Source organism: Anastrepha obliqua, chromosome 4 (assembly GCF_027943255.1).
Source record: "Anastrepha obliqua isolate idAnaObli1 chromosome 4, idAnaObli1_1.0, whole genome shotgun sequence".
Classification (NCBI taxonomy): Eukaryota; Metazoa; Arthropoda; class Insecta; order Diptera; family Tephritidae; genus Anastrepha; species Anastrepha obliqua.
The window spans coordinates 55,045,917-55,068,607 of NC_072895.1; the positions used below are offsets into that span (position 1 = coordinate 55,045,917).

The window sequence follows — 22,691 nt, forward strand, 5'->3', positions numbered from 1 at the left end:
AATCGTTGTATGGAGTTAGAGATAGACTATTGCTACACTTGGTTGGAGTTCACTCTGACAAAATTATCAAATGCCATATATATTTTCTAACAAGTTTTACATATATGAACTAGTTTAGTGGGTCGATCTGTGCCCCCAGAGTAGCTTGACTAACATTACAGTCATTTAAATTCTTGTGTTTAAAATAATCTATGATCTTAATAATTCCGCATATCCGAGTTTTAAGCCCCGAAGGAAAAATTACAGTTTATCCAAAATTACTTTTGTCCTAACTAAGATTAGCTTTGAAAAATGAAACAAAAATTCTTAATTTCAAAGTATACATTCACTCTTATTTCCCAACGGCTTGAAAAACCTAAATTTGCTAGTTCTGAAACTACGAAAATATCTATTTTCTGAATGATTCCATTGCAATGGTAATGCTTGTACGGGTTGGGCTAAGGCCTTTATGCACTGCGGCCAGATTGATCTATTGGGCGCCCCTAATTACTTAATTATAATTATTTAGTATAACGAGGAATCGAACCAACTCCTTAGGAGGGAGCAATTGTAGGTCTTGCTTCTCTGGTAGGTACGAGTACAGGATTCTGTGTCTCCTGTGGCCTAATGCCTCATAGTTGGTGATTAAGTGTTTCATAGACTCCTCTTCATCACAACAGAACCTGCAGTGATTCAATGCCAAGTGACCCAAACATTTTGGGTATTTTGGTATTTGGGTCGTACATTTTTTTGAAAATTTCTTTATTTGTTTATTTATTATTAATTTATTTATTCTTTATTTCTTTAAAATTTTTTAGATATATTGCTGAAAATTTTGGTAAAAAGTTGTTTAGGGTGAATATCTTCAATTTTTCTCTATCGTTATATATATATATATATTTTTAACTAATATATTTAAGTTAAAATGTACTTACAAAAATTTTTTTTTCTAAAAACTTTTATTTTTTTGTTCAAAATTTGTTTGTAATTTAAGAAAAACGCCCCTCAGTCGATTTTTTTTTTTTTAATTAATAGCTGAGGCTACCATATGCGCAGTAATGCCTGAAAGTTTCATAGTCGGATTTCAACAACTTTTTGAGTGTCACTGAAAAATACCGTATATTTATTTTTAACTGTACGTACCGACACTTGAACGATGGCATTGTAGTTTATGGGAATCATTTTTTAGCATGGAGGTGACAATAAAGCCAATAATAATATGAATATTATATGTAAAGGGGTTAATTTGTGAATCATATATAGCAGTCGTCTCAAAAGTAGAGGGGCTTCAAGGTTTACCACACTCTGTGGATGAGAAATCGTAGTTACGAAGGCTTCTTGCGACACAGAAACGCACTCAGTATGTATTGCCTGGTTAACTTCTATATCTATAATTGTTTTTTTTACCTATTTACCTACTCGATATTGGTGGGCAACATTTTAAGTTTGGGTAAGATGTTTGGGGCTTTAAATCTCTTTTGGTTAGCAGTTAATTGCAATAAAGTTATAACCAATGTCACATAAATAAAAAAAGTATTATCATTTCTTTCTAAAATTATATTTAGCAGAATTAAAACAAACGTTTATTAGGTGATGATTAATAATGTGTGCAAATTTATTCAATTTCAATTTTGGTATATACATTATAGTAGAATTAAAAATCGCAATTTTCAGCAACATCAATGCATACGCACATAGATGAGGAGTGATTAGTGACTAAATGGAAGAATATTAAGTTCCACAAACAATTACAGTTAAGTGAGAAAAAATATTAAAGTTAGCATTACATACGAGGCAAACACTAAATTGTTATTATTTTGTATTAAAGAATCAAATAATACAAAAAAAAATTTAAATAAAAACAGAAAAACACGAAAAAAAGTTATTTCATTAAAAAAATCAAATAAAATATATAAAAAGGACATCAATCTACCTTTGTATGTTTACAAAACGCATTCAACGCATATGATATTCCATAATGTATGCACGAGCATGTATTTGCTGCTACTACATGTACATGTATAGAGATGTGTATATGTGTTTGTGCAACCATTAACAACCAACCAACGTTGTAATGAATCAATCAAATAATTTTGCTTTGCTTGCGCTTGCTAATATATGGGTGCGTTGATGTCTTTGTGTGGTGCGGAGGAGGTTCATAGCTACAGCAACAGTGATAATTCCAAGTCAGAATCACAGCGCCTAAAACTGTGCTCAAATAGAAGTACTATATGAAGCTCTGTTTGAGAAGTTTGCTGCAGTTGAGTATGTCGCAATACTCGAGCTCTTTTTCATTTCTCTGCATATGCATAGGTATGTACATTGTATTTGTATTTGTACACATATTCATGTGGGGGTATGTTTGTTAGTTTTTAGATGTGGAATTTTTCAATTTCGTTTTTAATTTGTTTGTGGGTAAATATGTGTGCTTATTCTTTGAGTGTGCATGTGTACATGGGTGTGTTCGTGATTTATGTGTCTGGTTTGTGAGTTCGCGCGAATCATTATCGCACAGCCTAGAATAAAAATTAGATAATTTACTTTTCGTTGCTTGAAAAAAAGACTTCAAAACTTACCGTGCTCATTTTCTTTGGGTTTAAACAACTTTTCACTTACATTTAAATAGAACTTGAAAATTAAAAAAAAAATATAGCCAATCAACCGTTGGGATGAACGAATTAAGTATTTAGCGGATAGTCATTTTTGTCGATATTTTAGCTAAAATATGATAACTTCCATTTAAAAGCGAAACAACGTAGCAATTAGACAGGTTTCGTATAAGTAAAAAAATGTCAGAAGTGTATTTTCCGAGATCAAATTTATAAAATAACTGTTCGTTGACATTTCAATACAAATACATAAATATTTATGGAACCGAATTTCGGCAAGACTCCGGACAGACGAGTATAATACATGAATGTATATGAATATCCACGAATGCTCACCTATCGGGTGATTCAAGGATGATGTAGATCTTTAGATGATGAAGCGAATAATTATTATTAGGCTACTGCACACAGCGACCAAAAGAAATCTCATTCCCATGACAGCCGCTTCTACGTTACCGGAATCGTTCCCACGGTAGTCGGTACTCCGTTACCGGAACGATCCGGATTTTTATCCACCAAGGACTGTCACTTCAGCAGCATTCCCCATATATGTGTGGGGAATGTTTATGCTGCTACAACAACAACAACAACCAAAAGAAGTCTCATTCCCATGGCAGCCGGTTCTAGGTTACCGGAATCGTTCCCACGACAGTCGGTTCTACGTTACCGGAACGACCCGGATTTATATCCGGCCAAGGACTGTCACTTCAGCAGCATTCCCCATATATGTATGGGGAATTTTTATGCTGCTACAACAACAACAACAACGTTACCGGAATGACGCGGTTTTTTTCCAACCAAGGGCTGCCGCCCCAGTAAACTAGCCCTAGTGTACCGTACCTCACTAAACGAAATCTATTGTGCAAGGCCTGCTGATGACGAATGAATAAAAATGCGCAACACCTATGCGAAAAAAATGATAAAAAATTAAAGCGAATTTCTAGCCAATTTTAGCTTGCATAATATAATACGAAAATTGGATAGGCAAATGTCTTAAAAAAAGCTGACTAAAAAGTTTGTATCTTTCATGAAAGTTTGCCTTTTTTTTAATTTCATATGTTGCGATTTGACGTCATTGTGCTAAAATCTTCTACACGCTTCGTACTTGCGTAACATGTCCCCTAGTGAAATTTTCGTATTCCCACGACTGAAGTTAGTGTTTCGCGGTAAGCGTGGTCGGCGACGATCGAGCCGATCAAGGAGAATTCCTAGAAGAATCTGTAGGCTATTACATAATAGTAAACTTCTTGAAAATACATATCATAGCTGTGGAGAAAAATAGAAATTGAGAAATTTTATATTTACCGATTCGATATTTACCGATTACGCAATTCCCTAAACTAACTTCACTTTATTTTTATTTTCAGGTAAATATCTTGAGCAAAGGCGATTTTTGGGATATTTTTGAAATTAAAAATCTTAAACCTTTAAAATTTATATAGGTATTTAAAAATTGTAATACTTAAATATACTTGCAGTCGAAACCACCACCCTAATTGAAGTTGTTTACCTAAAAACCCAATCAACTGAAATGGCAGTAAAGTAGGGTTAGGTATATTTTTAAACTTCAAAATACACATCAAAAAGAAAGAAAAATTTAAAACTAAAAAATTAGCCACCTCCCACATAATGCTTATTTATAATATAATACAAAACAAGAGCTGCGTATTTTAAGTACTAAATTACCACCCCTACATTCTGTCATTTTAATGCTTAGTACTTAACTCACACATATGCATAATATACATAAAAATATATAGTCTAGTATGTCACAATCTAAAATAAACCTATAAAATAAGTTAACATTTTGTAGGCAGCTGCTTGCTGAGCTTCCAAATATTCGCTTGCACAGGCCAATTGTCCATAAAATTTTACAAGTATTTTTTTTTTATTATAAACAAATTGAAAATTCTCTTTCCCTCCCAGGCACCAGGTGGGCGAAGTGTCTAATGCGTCTTTGGCTGAGAAGGTCCGATGACGAATTTGTTTACGAAATTTTTTGTTGCCATTTAGTGAACGCAGATTATTGTTATGTATTGCTTTTACGAAGGAAAATGTTTTTAGAATAAAATCCCACGGGATTTGTATTGCATGGGTGTACGTAAATCAAATAATACTAAAGCTCACCAGGGGGTTAAAGCAGAAGAACTGATATTTATATTAAGTAAATTGATGAAAATGAGTAGTACTTGCATTTGTATAATGCGAAGTTAAATTTTTATTTGTATATACAGTTTTTTATTTCGATTATTCAGCTGCTAAAGAAATATTTAGAAACTTTTAAAACGGACTAAATTAAGATGAATATCTTCGTCCATATTTTCAGTATATCTTTTTTTGAACATGAAATTTAAAGATGGCGCAAAACCATAATATTTACACTCGCAAAATATTCGCAATGCATATCTGCACTCTCAAATTACATAAAATTGCCGCCTTTGACATTTAATCTCACCAAAAATGCTTGCAAAATGCTTCTTCTCACTCTACTTTCGCAGCTGATCTTAAGTTACTACACACGTATTGTGACGTACCGGTACGTGTTATATGTATTGTTTATTCACAATCAGATGTCAAGTTGATAAGCTGAGACAACTGGTAGCGTTGGTATATTACTCGCTAAAATGTTAATTGCAATAAGTCTCTCTTTTCAATCGGCTTCTAGGCCTCACCGTTTTACCTACCCATATTAGCGTCTAATCAATCTGTACCGAATTACATATACGCATACATATACTTGGAAGAGAATGCACAATTTTTAATTTTCGGACATACAAATGGAGGGGTACGTGAAATTCCATTAAGACACCAAAGAAATATAGTTTATTAACAACTTAAATGAAACAGTAAACAACAAACAGTACCTTTCTCGCGCATATCAAGAGAGCGAGTACATGATAAGAGTATATGAAGCAGAATAAGAGTGAACAATTTCATAGCTGAGCAGAGCATTTATGACAAAAACTATGCAATATGAACATACATATATGTACGCATATATCTGTAGGTAAGCATACTATTTAGTTGCACGGTCGCTTTTGTAATACGAACAAGTCTTTCAAGTTCAATGTAAACCACAGTAGGTACTTGTGTTTAAGGAACAGTTCAAGTGTGAAAAACGTAATTCCACATGCACTAGCGAACATGCACCGCAAATATGTGTGTATGTATAAATGTTTACATTAGGTTTGTAAAATTTCGGAATTTTCCAGATCCAGGGACTCCAAGATCCCGGAACTGTATCGAAATTAAAAGATTTTTGATTTCTTAAGGCAATAATTAATAGTTTTCACAAACATCTACACATTGTAGCCTTCGATATCGATATTTCATAATAAAGTTTTTGCACCACAAGTGCAAATATATTTGATAAAACAGCTATTTAAAGCGAAAGTACTTGCATACAATTTCTAATGAACAAAGTTAATGCATTTATGTAAACACCAAAATTGCAGACGAATCATTTAAATAGTTCCTAAATTAACATTGTCGTTAATTTCGTTGTCTGAAATTAAACGAAGAATAGAGTTTTTTGCTGTATACAAATTATATTAGCGCATTGATTTTTGATACTAAATTTCTATTTGTTTTGCTTAAAGTGCAATCTCAAAAATAGTACCAGTATTATCGGGCTTAAAAAAAGACCCTGATCCCGGAATTCCAATATATTCTTTAGCTGGATTCCGGGATTGAAGTCCCTAGAGGTGTCTATAATGGTATTTATGTATGTATGTATTTCTTGTGAAATGTTGGCCAAACTTGACCTACTGTGGTGCATAGCTTTGAGTGCGAAAAGCCAAGCGGAGCCCAATAGTATTCACACTTAGCCACTTATTAAAACGGTTGGAAGCGAAGACAAAGAAATTATGCATCGAATGAAGGAGTACTTATGGTGAAGCTATGGTACCCACGATTTTTTGTGTACTTGTTGTTCATATTTAAGCAATAAAGTATTCGAAGTGTGACTAAGAAATTGGTAAGAGTCGATCCTACCGTTTTGGAGAGAAATTTTGTCATACGTCAAGTACTTCGATTGTTCAATTGCTTTGGATAACTTATTGCCGGTTAATTTTTTTTAATTTCTGTACTAAAATAATCAAGTTGAGTGCATTCAAGCCGATCTGTATAATTTTCGAAGTTATTAGCCAATCATAAGATGGTCTATGATTGAATAAATTGCTAATACGTTCAAATACCCACACTCCATTATTTAAAAGCAAAAAAAAATTTAATTTACCATATTTATTCGTGACATCAAGAAGTCGCAATCGGCAACAGAGTGAAAGAAAATACATATAGTATGTACATAAATTCCATGTCATTCGTGATATGTCATTGTTGCTGTTGTTGTAACAGTTTAAAAGTATTTTTAGGTGCAATAAAAGCACCGTTCGTCATTATCAATCTCATGAGGAAATATGCTGTTTCCGCGAGGTAGGTCCGCAAGGAGAGGGGTATTAGATGAGCCGTCTTAAGGGGGTATATGAATCACCTGAATGTAATCATATCTAGGCACTCCTGCTGCAAGGCGTAGTATGAAATACTATTGTTTCTGTTCAGCCTGTTTCTAATAATGCTCAACTCTGGGGCAATATAATTCTTAAAGTTAAAGTTAAAAGATTTATTTCATGACCCACACTACGTCCTACACATGTGGAATAAAGAGCGGCCTCTGCTATCCAATTTAACAGTGGATCACAAATTGGCAGAATTGTAAAATTCAGGAGTGAAATTTTTGAAATTGCAAATATCATAAAATGTGTTATCTGTTGGCAAGAAAATGCAGGCAAATCTAGAAAAATATGGCAAAAGATTCGGAAATTCAATTTCTCGCGCACCTTGAGCACTAGCTCTGGCTTGCGTGGTAATTCATTTATCCCCAATCTTTTGTTTTCTCACTTTCTCTAGCTTCTCTTCCTACACTTATCGTAAATTTCTTTTATTATACTTTCTGTTAATTAAACTTATATATTATTATTACCGTTAGTTTAAATTTCAGTTTTGAAATGCACATAATTTTTATTCAAACATATATTTACATCTATGTACTAACTAATTAATTAAAAAAAATAGCTTTAAATGGATTTCTATAAAATTTTAATTCTTTCATTTTTCTTCGCTATTTCGGTGGAGTCTAATAAAGTAGTCTGTCGACCAAATTTCATGGTCAAAGTAATGGTCACTTAAATTTCTCTACTGCGCAAAAGTGCAAAATTAAAATTTTTATATTGTCTTCAAAGGTGAATATTTCAAAAACAAATGTATTTGTCCTTGAGTTTTATAATTTTGCGACACATGAACATGTTGACACGCCAGCAACAAAACTGCGTAACGAAAAATTTGTATTTATTTGTAAAATTCGTAAGAGAACTCACACATTGCAACTGCACTTTGATTTAAATGCTTCTACGAAATTTTGGTTTTGCCTCTTTCGCAAAGGAAAATAAATAGAAATTTATGTTTTTACGCAAAAAAAAGGAGTACAAAATTGGAATGAACATTTTGTACATTATTTTTCCAAAAGTGGGGAAAGCATAACATTTTTGTATATTTATTAAAAGCATACAATATGGCACGTATGTACACCCATATGTATTTTTTATGCGCCCTCATGCTAGCGCGTACAATGATCCATGACCAAAGAATAGAAATGAACAGAAAAAAGTTTGTTTTTATTATTTAAAAATAAAGGTATTACAGAAATGCCAATCGCTAATTGAGGCAAGTGTATGTGCCCATAAGATTAATGAAGTGCATGTGCACAAATCTACAAAGCTTATATCCCTAAGTATGTTTGAGTAGGTATGGAAATAAATTTAGCAACCGAAGCAACGCAAAAACTTCAATGAATTACTGCGCGGACAGGCAGTAGAGCTGTGCGTCATTGCTGACAACGGAAACCGGCATTGCTGGTACTGCAGCAAATGTTGCAGAGTTTTCGAAAACGACTGTCACTGTTGCCGTTGCGCTATTGCTCCTACTTGTTTGTGCGGGCAATTTCGCCGGCAGCAAACATAATTACATACATACTTCATATGTAATATACATACATGAGCACATGTGAGCATATAAAAAGGCAAGGGACCAAACGGGTTCTCATTGACTGCATGTGGTGGAATGCCGTCGCATCTTCGTTTTTTGTTTTTTTTTCTCTCTTTCTTTTTTTGTTTTGTCATTTGATTGCCTGCTATCTTCCCTGCTTCACTAACTCGCTACGGTTGCATAGTTGCTCGACTCCGATTGTTGTTCGTCGTTCGCTGATGTCGAGGATGTGGGGGTGAGGGTGAAGGCCCATTGCTAAAAATACCCAGAAACAATATTTTCTGTACTGCGTTGTAGGCACTTTGGCACTGACTGCCACGTTTCATCGGTTCGAGTGCATTCGGTGCGCGGCTGTCCATGTGGTGGCGGCAACTACATTGTGGCATACTGCAACATTCGGATATATATGTATGTACATGTGTGCACATGTAAGTGTTTATGAGTGCAACGAATCTGTGTGAATACACACGCGCTTTAATGGCAGTAACTCTTCTCCGAATTTGTAGCCATTCCAGTTGCAAGTACTAGTTAGCAATGGGTATGGATGTGTGTGTGTGTGTGTGCGAATAAAGAGGCCTTTATGTACAGTAAAACTTGCTAAAGTGCATCAAAGCAAAAGTGCAGCAGTTAAATGTGCATAATCGTTTTGCATACCCTGTTGCTGTTTTGGCTGAAGCACTAAATATTTGCGATATTGGTGTTTTTAAGGTAATATTGCAGCAGCGCAATTCCTTCGGTGGATAAAATTGCTAGTAGTTCCTTTAAAGCAATGCGACTATCCCGTGAATGGGTCCGCTTAAGTGCCTCGAAGTACCCAAGATATGATTGGATATCGTTCTACACCTTAGATATATGTATGTATGTGCATTTGTTGGTGAGCGCATCCAAACTTGGATATTTTTAGGTAACAATTTAAAAAAATCTTGTCAAAAATGTGTCATGGAACAGTTTCAGGCTCGATATTGAATTTCGAAACATGTAAATTGTATTTACTTTTTGATAAATGTACTTAAGCGAACAATTTTAGAGTAATTTATAATTAAAATAAAAAAAATTGTTTTTTATGTTAACTGAGTAAGGCACTTAAGCGAGTAAAGCACTTAAGAGCATAAGACACTCACATATAAACAAGTAAGGTCATTTAAAAAGGTTATGCACTTGACTTAGTAAATCTCTTAAGCGAGTAAAGCCCTTAAGCCATTGAGGCACTTAAGCGGTTAGGGCACTTAGCGAGCAGCAAACCTTAAAAGTCGAATTTTGTGCAATACTAATGCAGGAGATGTAAATTATGAAAACTGTACATTAAAATATGATGCGCACTTAAGCGGAGAGGCACTTAAATGGGTTATACTGTGCTGAGGGCAGCTGTTGAAGCGCAACTTGAACAAAATAATTCGCTTTTTTATATATTAATTTTTAATTTTTATTTTTAAAAATTATTTTCTATTTGGGCCAACCTCTCCATATGCATACATATACACACAAATGCATCCATGAATAAAATAAGAGTATTTCCATGTGTGCACTAACCCCTTTAAGCCACCGAATTCCAAGGAAAAACGTCAAAACCTTAGCCAACGTCTGTGCCAATGTGCCGGCAATTCTTGAGTGGAAATTTGCTATAAAATGCATATGTATATGTATGTACCTCTTCTACCCAGCCGTTCTTATATACTTATATATGTATGTGACTGTATGTGTGTATATACATATGCATAATGCGCTGCGATATTAAACTTTGACAGTGGGCGTATTTCAAACAAATTCAAAAAATAAAAATAGACCAGTAGATAGTTTAGCCAAGAGAAACATTGCAGCTAATCAATTAACAAGCGCAATTTGCATTGAGGCACAAGAGATTTATATAAATTGTCTTAACACGAAAATTTTCGTCTATAGCTGTTTTTTTTTTTTTGTTTTCAAATTAAATGAGTAACCAGCTGAAAATATAAAATGTTCATATGCGCATCTTTCAAGTCATATATTTATATACCTATGAGTTTTTATATATGAAAATATAGCAATATAGAAAACAGCTGAATAAACACACACGATACATATTTCTCCCAGCTAAATATAGTTACGAATAAAACAAAAAGGCTTCTTAACGCCACAGTTTTCGAGGGTAGCGAAACCAGCGAACATTTTTCAAATTGTGAAATTAAAATTTTCCAAATTGTGGATACCAGGTATTTTTTCTGTGTGTCAAGGAAAATATTTTTTGATGACTTAAATTTTATTTTTAAAGTATGAAATAATTTTTGCAGTATAAAAATTCGCTGACAAAATTTTGGATGCAAGTTTTGGGATAAAGAAGAAATATAGTGCGTGGGAAAAATTTTGCTTCGAAGTTAAATAAATTATTCAAATGGCAGGAGCTTGATTGGCTTACAAAATAAATTGATTAAATTTACTCAGAATGCTTTTGAAAATTCTTGAGTATTTTTCTGTATACCTACTTCGACATAACTTTCACACCTATACAGCTGGAGATTTTCTAAAATTCTGGAAAAATGCTAAAACTTTAAATAGAGGTAAGTGATAAATTGAATCTGAAGTATACTTCCTTTGTTAGGTATTTAATTTTAACCAAGCTACTACTTTTAAGTTGCGATATTTTATGTCGGTTTCGTTATGTTGGGCTACATTTTGAGTGCACTATTGTTGGAATAATACTAATATACCTTTTTGGATAACTAAAAAAACACGCTAGTTTTTAAAATAATTTTCATATTAATGTTTTTTTGTTTAATGATTTGAGTTAGGAAACAATTAGTAAAAATCGTAAAGTTGAAACTTTATCAATCCGCCATTTTTGATAATGAAGTCTTGAAATTTGGTTGATAATTTGTATTAATTGACTGTAATGGCTTGATTGAAATTTTATTGATTATTTTTATTAATTGACATACTCGTTAACTAAAATTCAAAGAAATAAAAATTTAACCCTTGAACTAACATTAAAAAAGCGGACGTACCGCAAAAAATTACATTTTTTTTAAATAATCTTTAAAATCGAAAACCTCTACAACGGGCAGACACCATGTAAAATAACCCAACTAACCACTAATTATCTAAATAATAGTGTTCTTATGTGTCTGGGACGATTTTCGCGGTAACCCTGTATAATCTATTTAGCGCATCACGATGGCAGGTCAAATTCGTGGAGGAGCTCAAATGAAGCATTTGAGTCTTGCCGAAAACCTACTATCACCTACCTAAATTTACTTATTTAGTAAAACTATTTCGAATTCTGTCTTAATGAGTTTTAAGCCGTACAAAAGGTACAGGGCTGGTTTACTGGGGCGGCAGCCCTTGGTCGGGAAAAACCCAAGTGATTCCGGTAACGTAGAACCGGCTGCCATGGTAATGCCGTACAAAAGGTCTAAAAGTTGCGCTCCACACAAGTCGATCTGCCTTAGGCGTTCGCAATGTATGTTTTTCAAAAGTAGATATTAGCATTAGCTTAAACGAAGCTTTTTTGTGCACTTATCTTAAGAGTTTTCTATCTTTGATTCATTTGCGATTCGCCGCAAAATTGTCTGTCAAGTTTTCTTGGCACATTTTAACTCTCTAATTGCCTCTCTCTTCATGATAGCTGTTTAAGAACGGCTAGGAGTTACAGCGTTAAAATCAACTACAAGAAAAAGTGTATCGCGAAAATTCTACTCCAGAAGTCTGAGGACAGAAATTTTAATCAAAGTCATTTCATATATAAAATGTTTAATAAACAACTTGCCCTTTCGGCCAAAATGTTAAAAAAAAACCCCCACCCTCTGAACTAGTACCAACTTCGGTGAAGTTTGGTCTGCGAGACATCTTCTTTCATAATTATTAGCGTTTGTTCATAGAGAGCAGCCAGTTTGGACAGTGTAAGTTATAGAGTCCTGCGTTCCAAGTGATTGAAGTTATTTAGCAAATTTTGTGCTGCTGATAAAATACTACAAATGCCAACTTACTACAATCGAGCTGTCGTAAAACCACAACAGTGGGTCCCTTTATGAGGAATGAGTATGCTGGTGCAACAACAACATAGCACACGTTTCAATTTTTACACAGGCGCAAAAAAAACTTAAATTTTATTGAATTGTGCATACCAATTCTCGATAAAGTTTAAAAAAAAAAAAAACCAAGAAATGAAGGTCTAGAATTTATCGTATTAACAGTTAAAGAAAATTCATCGATCACTTAGCATGTTGTAAGAGATTATCACTTGAGGTTTGAATGCGAAATTTGTTTCTGTAATGAGCAAAATCTGTGTAAAAAATGTCCACATTTTTTATATCAAATCTTTAGTTTCGAACCAATAGAGCTTCAAATACTTATGATTAGAATCTTGCGAGTTCAAATTTAAATCCTATAGCAAAACACAGCTATGAAAAACCCAATTAGAACTAATTGTAATAAATTTAGAACCAATTAGTTTTTGTATGGTAACTGTTTCTAGTCGAGCTTTATTAGAGCCAATTGAGGTGCTGGTTTAACTGAAGTGAATTTTCAAACTAAGTTTTAGCATGCCAATTTTAGCATTTCAACTCTGTTTAGATAAAAAAAACATACCTGAACTAGCAATGAAAAACTGTCCCTAATGCTTTTTTGGGTCTAATCTGTCCCTGTGTTCATACGTTTTCGAAGCCAACTTTTTTTGCGTTCCTGTCAGCGTATTGCTACAACAACCACAACCGGTAGCAGTACACAGTAATAAAATTTTACTGCATTATAAAAATGGAAAGTAGGGAAAGTGAAAATAAAAAAACCAATCGCAAGAATTTTTAAATTGATTTCTGCCATAAATATAGCAACCTACCGTTGTATGGCACCATAACAAATCCGTTGATGTCTTGCGAGGAATAATAGCTAATCAAAAAGAGATCCGGTAACTATTTAATGCTTCGGGACTGAAGTGAGAGTTGCTCCTCGATCTTTCAATTATTAATCGATATGGAAAAAAATAAGTATAGTTAGGTACAGTGCGCATTGTGAAGATCTATTTGTTACAGCAGTCTATCGAATTTCGAGCTAAGGAATCCATATGAAACTTTAAGTTATTAAGCATTGAAAAGTATAGAGAAAATAATGCTAACCTCTGAAATAAGCATATGTGAACAATACTTAAAGCCGACTTTCGAACTATACGGTTCACTAGACAGGGCTAGTTTACTGGGGCGCAGCCCTTGGCCGGGAACACCCTAGATTTGCTATTGCCATAATTAGTTATTTCTATGATAAAATTTGTCCGCTTCTGCACTTTCGAAATTAATTGAAAACGATCAAAAATACCCACCCAAATATAGTAGCGCCCCAATGCGTAGCGACTTATCAGCAAAAAAATTTGAAAAACCTTCACATTTATACCGATTTGCCGGCATTTGATTATAAACGCAGATATTTCACTGCCGGAATGCTTATTTAATGCACATAAAATCCAGCAAATTAAGCAAAGTCTCACACACATATATGGAATATGTATGGGAGCAAAAGCATGAATAAAAATATATGAAACGTGATATGCCAACGCATGGAGGCGCCGCATGGCAAAGAGCGAATGCATGAATTGCAGATTAACAGCGGAGAACAAAAGCGGAAGAGAGTTTAAAAAACGTGTTAAATATCACATTTGACATTTGACCCCACCGACGGGCACATGGATGTCTTAAGCGAACATTGACGGGAGACAGAAAGGAAAATCTTTAAAACTTTAATGTAGAAAATTTGTTCATAACGACTGAACAAATATTTATCACTTTTTTTTATATTATAAATAGTTTTGCGACAGATTTGCGCACGCATTTGTTTTTCTATGCAGGCATGTATGTATATTTGTGTGTATAGAGGGAAATGTGCAAAAACATAAATATAAATCATGTCAATGACGTCTAAATGTACAAGTTTTACAAAAATAAAAACGCTCGAGTGCACAAAAGAATAGAATGAATTTAGAAAAATATAAAATTAGAAAAGCAATAACACATAGTAAATAGTTCTAGAGTGTAGTAGCCTAAAAGAGCGAGCGCAACCGCGGCCTAACATAAGAGAGCAGAAGAGACAGGAAATTGTATTTTGCACTGCGCCATGCAGGCGGCAAAACGCTGAAGGTCACTTAAGGTCGCGCGCTGCTACTACTAACAGCCGCAACAACTATGCGTTGCGTGTTTGGTCAGCAAGTTATGGCAGGCGGCCTAATATGAACAACAGCTTCAAGTTGACAATAAATTTGAAGTTGAAAAAAAACGTATATATCTTGGACCGGAGTTGATAAATCAATAATATTGTGGCTTGGCGGTTTTAATGCTTAGTCGTCAAGCAAATACCTCAGCATAAAGCAGCGCCGGCAGGCTACATTTAGCGGTAGGAACACCAGGATGTTTGTGGAATGGCGGTGGATAAATAAAAGTGCACGCTTTCACACTTCGCAAGTGTGATGCGGTAGGAAGATTTTGGATTAAATGATATTTTTTTTAACGCTGCCTGCGGGCACACAAAAAATAAACGGGGATGCGTAGGTAATTGAGGGTGATGAAGGGTAGAAACAAGAAATGCACGGTGATATAATTAAAACTAAAAATGCCGAGTCTGTGAGTACACAGAACTATGAATGGCTGATAAGGTAGACTTCAGCGCTTGTTGGGACGGACTGCAGCTGCAATTCGGAACATGTTAGGCAAGCAACTGAACGCGCGTTTGTGCCCAAAAAAGCCAATGCAGTCAGCTACTACACAGCTGCATGTTACAATTAAAAAATTATTATTTTAACTCATATTTCATTACAGCGAGCTACAGTTTTTCTACTCAGCATATTTATTTATTTTACTGTTAATCACAGTATGTATTGCATTTGTTTCGTATCAGTTTAGCGAATTATCGCTGTTTATAACATTTTTCATTTTCATTTTTAATTTCTCTCGCTTTTTTCCTTGCTTGTTCTTGTAGTTTCTGTAATGCAGTGGTAAATTTATAATTTGAAGCTTGAAACGTGCGGGCGTTAATCATTTTCCTAACATTTTTTTTTTTTCGTTTGCTAAGCGCTCGAACTTACTGCTCATTTTGTTTTAACTGCAGTTGTTGTTTTTAAATGTAATAATAAAAAATTAATTTTATTTATTTTACGAAATGAACAAAATTTTTCACTTGAATTCAGCACTTTTTTCTTTTAATAATTCACTGTGCTTTGGGGTGGGTTGCGTTTGCACAACTGACTGACTGACTGATCTGTCTGCCTGTCTTTATGACCCGTTCTACTCAGTCTCTTTTCAGAGTTTTAATTATGGCGCTTTTCCTTTTGAGAAACGTTGTTGTTCCGTACACGGGCGGCGAGAAACTGATTCCGTTGTGTGCCGCTCGACTACAGCAAAGCGCGCATAGCCAGCCAACAATCGTCAGCCGCCAGTCAATCGACCTCCCCTTTAGAGCAAATGTTTGCTTATTTTTTGTTTCCTTTTCCTTTACTTACTATAATTGTATAAGTGTTAGTGTATTGCTTACTGTTCCACGCAAATTGTGTTGTTGTTGCTGAATTGAATATACTCGCACGTATTTGTTGATTTTGGCTTTGCCATTCTGCTGTTTCTGCTACTCTTATTCGAACTATAATTGTTGCTGTGATTGCTGTGGGGGGTTATTTTATATTTTGTACTATTCACTCACTGTTTGCGCCCACATACGATGCATCGATGCCGCTAGTAGAGGTGTATCGGTGTTGCGGAGAGCCTTTCACTAGTCAATATGAGTGTGAGAAGACTTTTGTGAGCAAAATTAGCGGATGATGTTGACTACAATGATGATGACGTTCAAGTGGTCGGTGAGCATTCACTTTTGCACTCAACTAAATAAATAATTAATAGTTGATGAGCAAAGTTGAGAAAGTAAAGAGTATTTCGCTTTATGAGTAGTTGGGCATATAAGGCAGTACTAGTGGAAGAGAAAGCGCAAATTGAAAAAGAGAACACCGAGAGCTGAGGAATTTGGAGAATCTAGTGTCAGAATTCAGATAATAATCTCTAATCATGCTTAATGACCACTGGTCACTAAAGTAGCTGTTGACTGCTATTTGAATCTCGGAATAAATATCTTTGAGCCATCAATATACATATATTTAAAAAAACATCCTGGTTTTTTTATAACAATTACGTTTTTTCGTTTTTTAATTACAACTGTCACAATCACTTCACGCACATATAAAACAAACTCGATTCATAAATAGATGCTGCGTTCAACAACGTCACACGATATGTTTATGGCCTTAAGGGTATGACCACATCTCTTTGGGGAAAACTAAAATTCTTGGCTGCAGCATTACTTGTGGCGAGAAATTGTATATAAAAAAGGGCAACTACAAAATGGGTAATGCATTATCATTTTACTATTGCATGAGGGATTTGACTGCAATTTAACTGTTTTCTTTTCCCTATTTCTCTTTCTCTTCCTTTCTATGTATCTTCTCTTTTTTATGGTCTTTGTTTGTTTTTGTACTAAATCAAATTGAATGACTGTTACTTACTATGTGATTTAATGTTTTAATTTTAAAACTAACTATTAACTATATGCAGGCTATCCAGCTGATGTTTTTACACCTCATGGAGCAACATGCGAAATCCTGTGTACATCCGTGCCCCAGGAGTTGGGAGAATTTCCATCAGCTACGGGCGCCGAACTAAAATGGGAAACTAAAATGCTAAAAAATAAATAATATCCTTTGGGTTCAATTTAATCACTGTAGAAATACTCAAGCAGCTTCCACTTAAAGGCATCTAAAGTCTCACTAACATAAGATGATGCTTATTTAAGTCTTCGTCAAATAAATAGGAGTATCTCAAAGCAGCGATCTTGGGCCGCTGTTGTACCTTATCTTCACACCTGGTCTTCCGGCTGATCCTAATTACGTCACGGCGACGTTTGCAGGTGACACCGCGCTGATTGCAGTTGGCAAATCTGAAAGCGAATCGACAGTGTACTAAAAAATGAAAATTAAACTAAACCAAATAAAATCTGTACACATAGTTTTCACAAACACTGAAATGCAACATAGACCACTATATAACAGGTTCTCTACTCTAACTTTGCAAAGTGTCTGGGTATGACACTTGATTGCAGGCTTCGATGGAAAGAACATGTTAAGAAAAAGAGCGAAAAATTGCACATAGAACTCAAAAACATGCAATGGCTCATGGGTAGCAGATCAGCTCTAACTATAGAAAACAAACTATTAATCTACAAGCAAATACTAAGACCAGTATGGATTTAGACTGTTGACTAGACAGGGCTAGTTTACTGGGCCGGCAGCCCTTGGTCGGGAAAAACCCTAGTCATTCCGGTAACGTAGAACGGACTGTCATGGGAAGGAATGGATTTCTCCAAAGTGAACAACTACCTCACGGACCTTTCTCGCTTTTTCACTGCGAGGAATCTGCAACTTTTCCCCAGTAAGTCCACGGCAACCCTCTTTACCACCTGGACAAAGGAGGTGAAGCTGCCCCTCAAGGTAAAAGACGATGAACATGAATCTTCAACTTTCCCCTACTAAGTCTACGGCGACCCCTTTTACCACCTGGACAAAGGAGGTCAAACTCCCCTCAAGGTAAAAATCGATGACACACTAATTCCGACGGTAAATAATTCCAAAATTTTGGGCGTAACCTTCGACAGTTTACTCTCCTTCTCTGCGCACACAACCGCAATTGCCACTAAAGTCCAAAATCGCAACAAGGTTCTCAAATCGCTTGCCGCCAGCACTTGGGGCAAAGGCAAAGAATTGTTGCTATCGACATTTAAGGCAATTGGCCGGGCGGCTCTAAACTATGCTGGGCCTGTCTGGTCGCCTGGAAACAGTGACGCGCATTGGATAAAGCTCCAGGCATGCCAAAATACTGCCATTCGGACAGCGACGGGTTGCCTCCTGATGTCCCCAATTCTAACTGTTAAGAAGCATTACAAACTGCTCAGCATGCAGTTCCTCATAGCGTGCTACCGTAGGTTTCACCCTTGCAGACACCTGCTTGAGACAGAGCCGCCTCCCAGGCACGTCAGGAGACACCTACTACACTACGCCGACGAGATCCAGAATAAAACAAACAGACATCTACTGGACCAGACAGTGTTTAGACAGACATTAAACGACATTCAGTGGGAGACTGTTACCACCTTCATAACTTCCCGTCCAGAGAATGAGGTAATCGGAGTCCAACCACCATCCATTGCAAATGAAGAGCTCCAGCTTCCCCGTGAGACCCGCATAACACTGGCACAATTACGTTCTGGATATTGTAGCAGGTTAAACTCCTACCCATCGGGTTCAACGACATACTGAACATAAGAACGGCATATGAAGGCACCCCGCACGACACTAACCACCTTTTCACATACCCTATCAAACCCACTCATCTAACACCCCCCACCTACCGTTAGATGAGCTAGACGCTGATGGGTTGGATGGTAGTCGAACTCCGATGACGGCATTCGGGAGACGGGGGTTTAAAAACATGGTAAGAGACTCCCGACGAATGCCTTTTAATGCCTATCTATATCCTGCAGGTATGTTTGGTTGTGGATATTGTCAGAGATGCCTCCTAACGTGCCAGATAAGCGGAGACATCTCTTTAGCTTCTGACGTGCCAGCAGGAATTGCATGTTGAGCATCTAACTATGCTCCGTACTTGGGAGTATAGTAGCCATACTGTGGATATGTATCATAGTAAGGGAAACATCAGGAGGCATCCCATCTCTGTCCTGATAGCAGTATTTTGGTATATTTACAGCTTCTTCTACAGCAACCAAATGGGCGCTGCTTTAAATATCGCTAACAACATTTTGTTTTTTTACCCCAAGTACTACCGGCTAGCGATTTGAGCAACTTGTTGCGATTTTAGACCTTAGGGGCAATTCCTGCTGTATGCGCCGAGAAAGAGAGCAAACTATCGAAGGTAGCACCCAATAGTTTGAGGTTGTTTACAATCGGAATTTGTGTGTCGTTTACTGTAACCTTCAGTTTTAGTTTGACCTCCTTCACCCGGTTGGAGAATAGATTCGCTGTGGATTTAGTGTGGGAAGGTTAGAAATTCCTAGCAACGAAAAAGTGAGAAAGGCTGGCAAGATAATCGTTCATAAACTATCAATGACGTTATCGGATGCCATTATCGACCAGTGAAACTCCCTCTTGTGATTTAGGAAGCTTTGAAATGTATAAGTTGAAAAGTAAATGAAAAGACACCACATTGTAGCACTCCTTACTTTATCCTCCTCCGATTGAGTTTCGATTTCGAAATATTACTAACCAGTGTTGACCACACCGGCCAGCCAGCGTCCACCCCGTGAGAGGGTCGACTGTTGAATATCGTCAAGTAGCGTGGAATAGCTAACTGTATCGATAAGTCCACCGCCTCCAAAACAGCCCTCATTGTGGGAGCGGCTTTGGTCAAGCCCTCGATTTATCTGCGTATTTATGCGTTAAATGCTATTGGGTTACTGTGCTCCTTCCGGAAACCATGTTGATGTGCAGCTGGGTAAGTTATCGAGCAATTAGACACCCCTTGGTTCCCCAGGTATCAGGAGTGGGGCCACTCTTCCTGTTTTCCACTTATCCTGAATGATGAAAGTCGCCATGAACAGGTTGACTACCGGGTGATAAAGGCTACTTCTGCCCGATCCAAATGTTTCAACAGTAGGCCGCGATCGGCTTGGCTTCTGTGGCGAGGCTTGTTTGCCAAAACGGCTGTTTCTACTGATTAAATCTAACTTACGTTGCAGTGACTACATCTAAGTGAAATTGAGTGCGGGGGGAGCCGGCAAAGGCAGAACGCAAAAATAAAATTTGGGTATAGGGTTAGGCTTAATTCCACTCCGAAGAAGAAGTGTCAGAAGCAGCCTTGCTGCATGGAGCTTCTCCAGTGACGATAAACGAAAGGTGAAGTTCATGAACTAGGCAGGGCTACTTTATTGGAGCGAAAACCCCGAGTTATTCCGGTATATAGAACCGGCTCCCATGATGAAAATTTACTACTTTAGGATTGTAAAAAAAATTACCAAACACCAGCTGGTTGCCGGACATGAACATACGAAAGACTTGTAGGCCTACTTAAAGAAAACGAAAGGAAGTTTGATGCATTTATTACACTGCACGAAATAGAGATAACAAGCTTCATAGTTGGTACGCAATGCCACTAAATATATTAAATAAGTTTTAAATTACATTTTTTAGTTATTACTTTGTAAAAATACTTTGAATGCGATGACATGAGATTTATGTTTTATTTTTGAAATTGTGAAATAGTTTCATTCATTAGGAAACTAGTTATATGCTCATTCTTTCTAGTTATCTTAAAAGTGGGCCCCGTGGTCCATCTACTGTTGATTTGAGCAATGTAGGCCGATCTGTTTCAGAGACAAATAAGTGGGCACCACTAGAGATTGGCTAGAATTGGATGGTTTAAGATCAGTTCTCCTTTAAGCCAGCTCAGACAACTTTCATGGTGCACCACTTAGCCAGCTTATTACGAATTTCTCTAGATACAATTTTTGCTTTGGAAAAAATATTATTGCACTGTAGAGATTTTATTGCAGCTTGACTGTCAGATAGATAGCTAGGGAGCAGACAGTGATCGATTGTGTTACAACGAATGAATCCCTCACCCATAATGCAGCCTCGTTTATAGTTATTAACTCAGCTTGAAAGACGCTCATTAACGCTCAGGTAACCGCAAGCTTAGGTTCAAAAGCAGTACTTCTAGTATTGAGCCAGCAGTGAAAATAGTCACTGACCCTAGGACAAGGTTCTAACCCACATGGTTATCTCATTCACATCTTTCTTGCATTCGTGTGGAAAAAATATTTTCAAAACAAAGTTGTGAACCAGTGTAGTCTAGCTTGCTATGTGTTCCCGGAGGGGTTCCGTGAATTTTCTATTGCTCAAATCTGAAATACGTTCAGCTGGACTATTGAAACCTTCTGTAGGATCATTAAAGAAGCAAAACTAGTAACGTGCCTCAAATATTGAGACCTCCTAAAAATTAAAATGTTAAATATTTTATAATGGCTACAAATTACGGTAATTCCAAACTAGCGATATTGGGCATTTTTGGAATTCTTTGAACTTAAAAATCTATTACAATTTTAAATTAAAGTCGCCGCACAGCTGATAATTTTCGCTTGACAATAACTAGCAATGCGCATGACCACATTTCATCCACCTACACAGACCTACATCAATGGCACCAACAACAATAACATGCACAACACATCTTGAGAAAAATATGAAATATAAGAAAACTGAAGAATAGCAAATAGCAAAACGTAAACCGCAAATCAACGAAGAAATGCGATTCGCTCGGCTCGCCATCGTCCGTTTTAGCTGCATTAAGCGTCGCCGTCTCCATCTCCGTCGACGTCGTGAGCGGCGGCATAGTCACGTGTAGCTTTGGCTTTGGCTGTGGTCGCCGGTTCCGCATATGACCAGCAACACAGTAGAGCGCGGCATAATTTTCCAGCACAGCAGTAGAAAGAAAAATAAGAAAAAAGGGGCGGCAGTGGCGGTGGGTGCGCAAAGTTGGTGGCGGTGTCATAATGCGTGTGCAGCGCGCCGTTGCATGCTACGTCGCCACTCAATGTTACATTTCGCCGCTCAGAGACTTCAGTTCGTCGTTAGCTTTCCTCATAAACGGTTGGGCCTTGAGAAACTAGAAAATCGAAATGAAAATTTGCGCAGTGAAAATATTGAAACGAGTGCTCGCGCCTAAAAGTGGCTAAAGGATACAATACAAGGCCTAAGCTATATACAAGTGGTTGTGTGAGTAAGTGCGTTATTACGCGAAGGTGTGTGCGTGTATGTGTGTGAACGAGGGTTAAGTTCACACGTATAAACGGGGCGCAATTAAAAAAATCTGTACAAAAATGCACGAAAAATGTTGAAAAAAGTGATTTAAATGAAATATGGAAAAGTGTGAAGCTTAAATAATTAATTTCGAATGTGTACTACGAGCGTGCAAATATGTGAGTGAAATTTGTTAAACTTCAATTATCTAAAGTGTGGGTGAAGTGAAGAGAAGCGAAGTAAAAATTGTTACACATACATAA

General features: G+C 36.4%; 2 protein-coding genes across 4 annotated transcripts in view; both read right to left on the reverse strand.

The window, feature by feature from the left end:
* Nucleotides 1-15,782, reverse strand: part of LOC129245813 (glycogenin-1) — a 43,759-nt gene extending 27,977 nt beyond the window's left edge. For all 3 annotated transcript variants that reach the window (XM_054884213.1, XM_054884212.1, XM_054884211.1), the window contains exon 1: nucleotides 15,667-15,782. In XM_054884213.1, coding sequence (XP_054740188.1) covers nucleotides 15,667-15,673 — 7 coding nt within the window. In that variant the 5' untranslated portion in view covers nucleotides 15,674-15,782. The remainder of the gene's footprint in view (nucleotides 1-15,666) is intronic.
* Nucleotides 1-15,783, reverse strand: part of LOC129245812 (uncharacterized) — a 45,673-nt gene extending 29,890 nt beyond the window's left edge. Inside the window, exon 1 of the mRNA XM_054884210.1 lies at nucleotides 15,667-15,783. Coding sequence (XP_054740185.1) covers nucleotides 15,667-15,673 — 7 coding nt within the window. The 5' untranslated portion in view covers nucleotides 15,674-15,783. The remainder of the gene's footprint in view (nucleotides 1-15,666) is intronic.
* Between the last annotated feature and the right edge of the window lie 6,908 nt (nucleotides 15,784-22,691).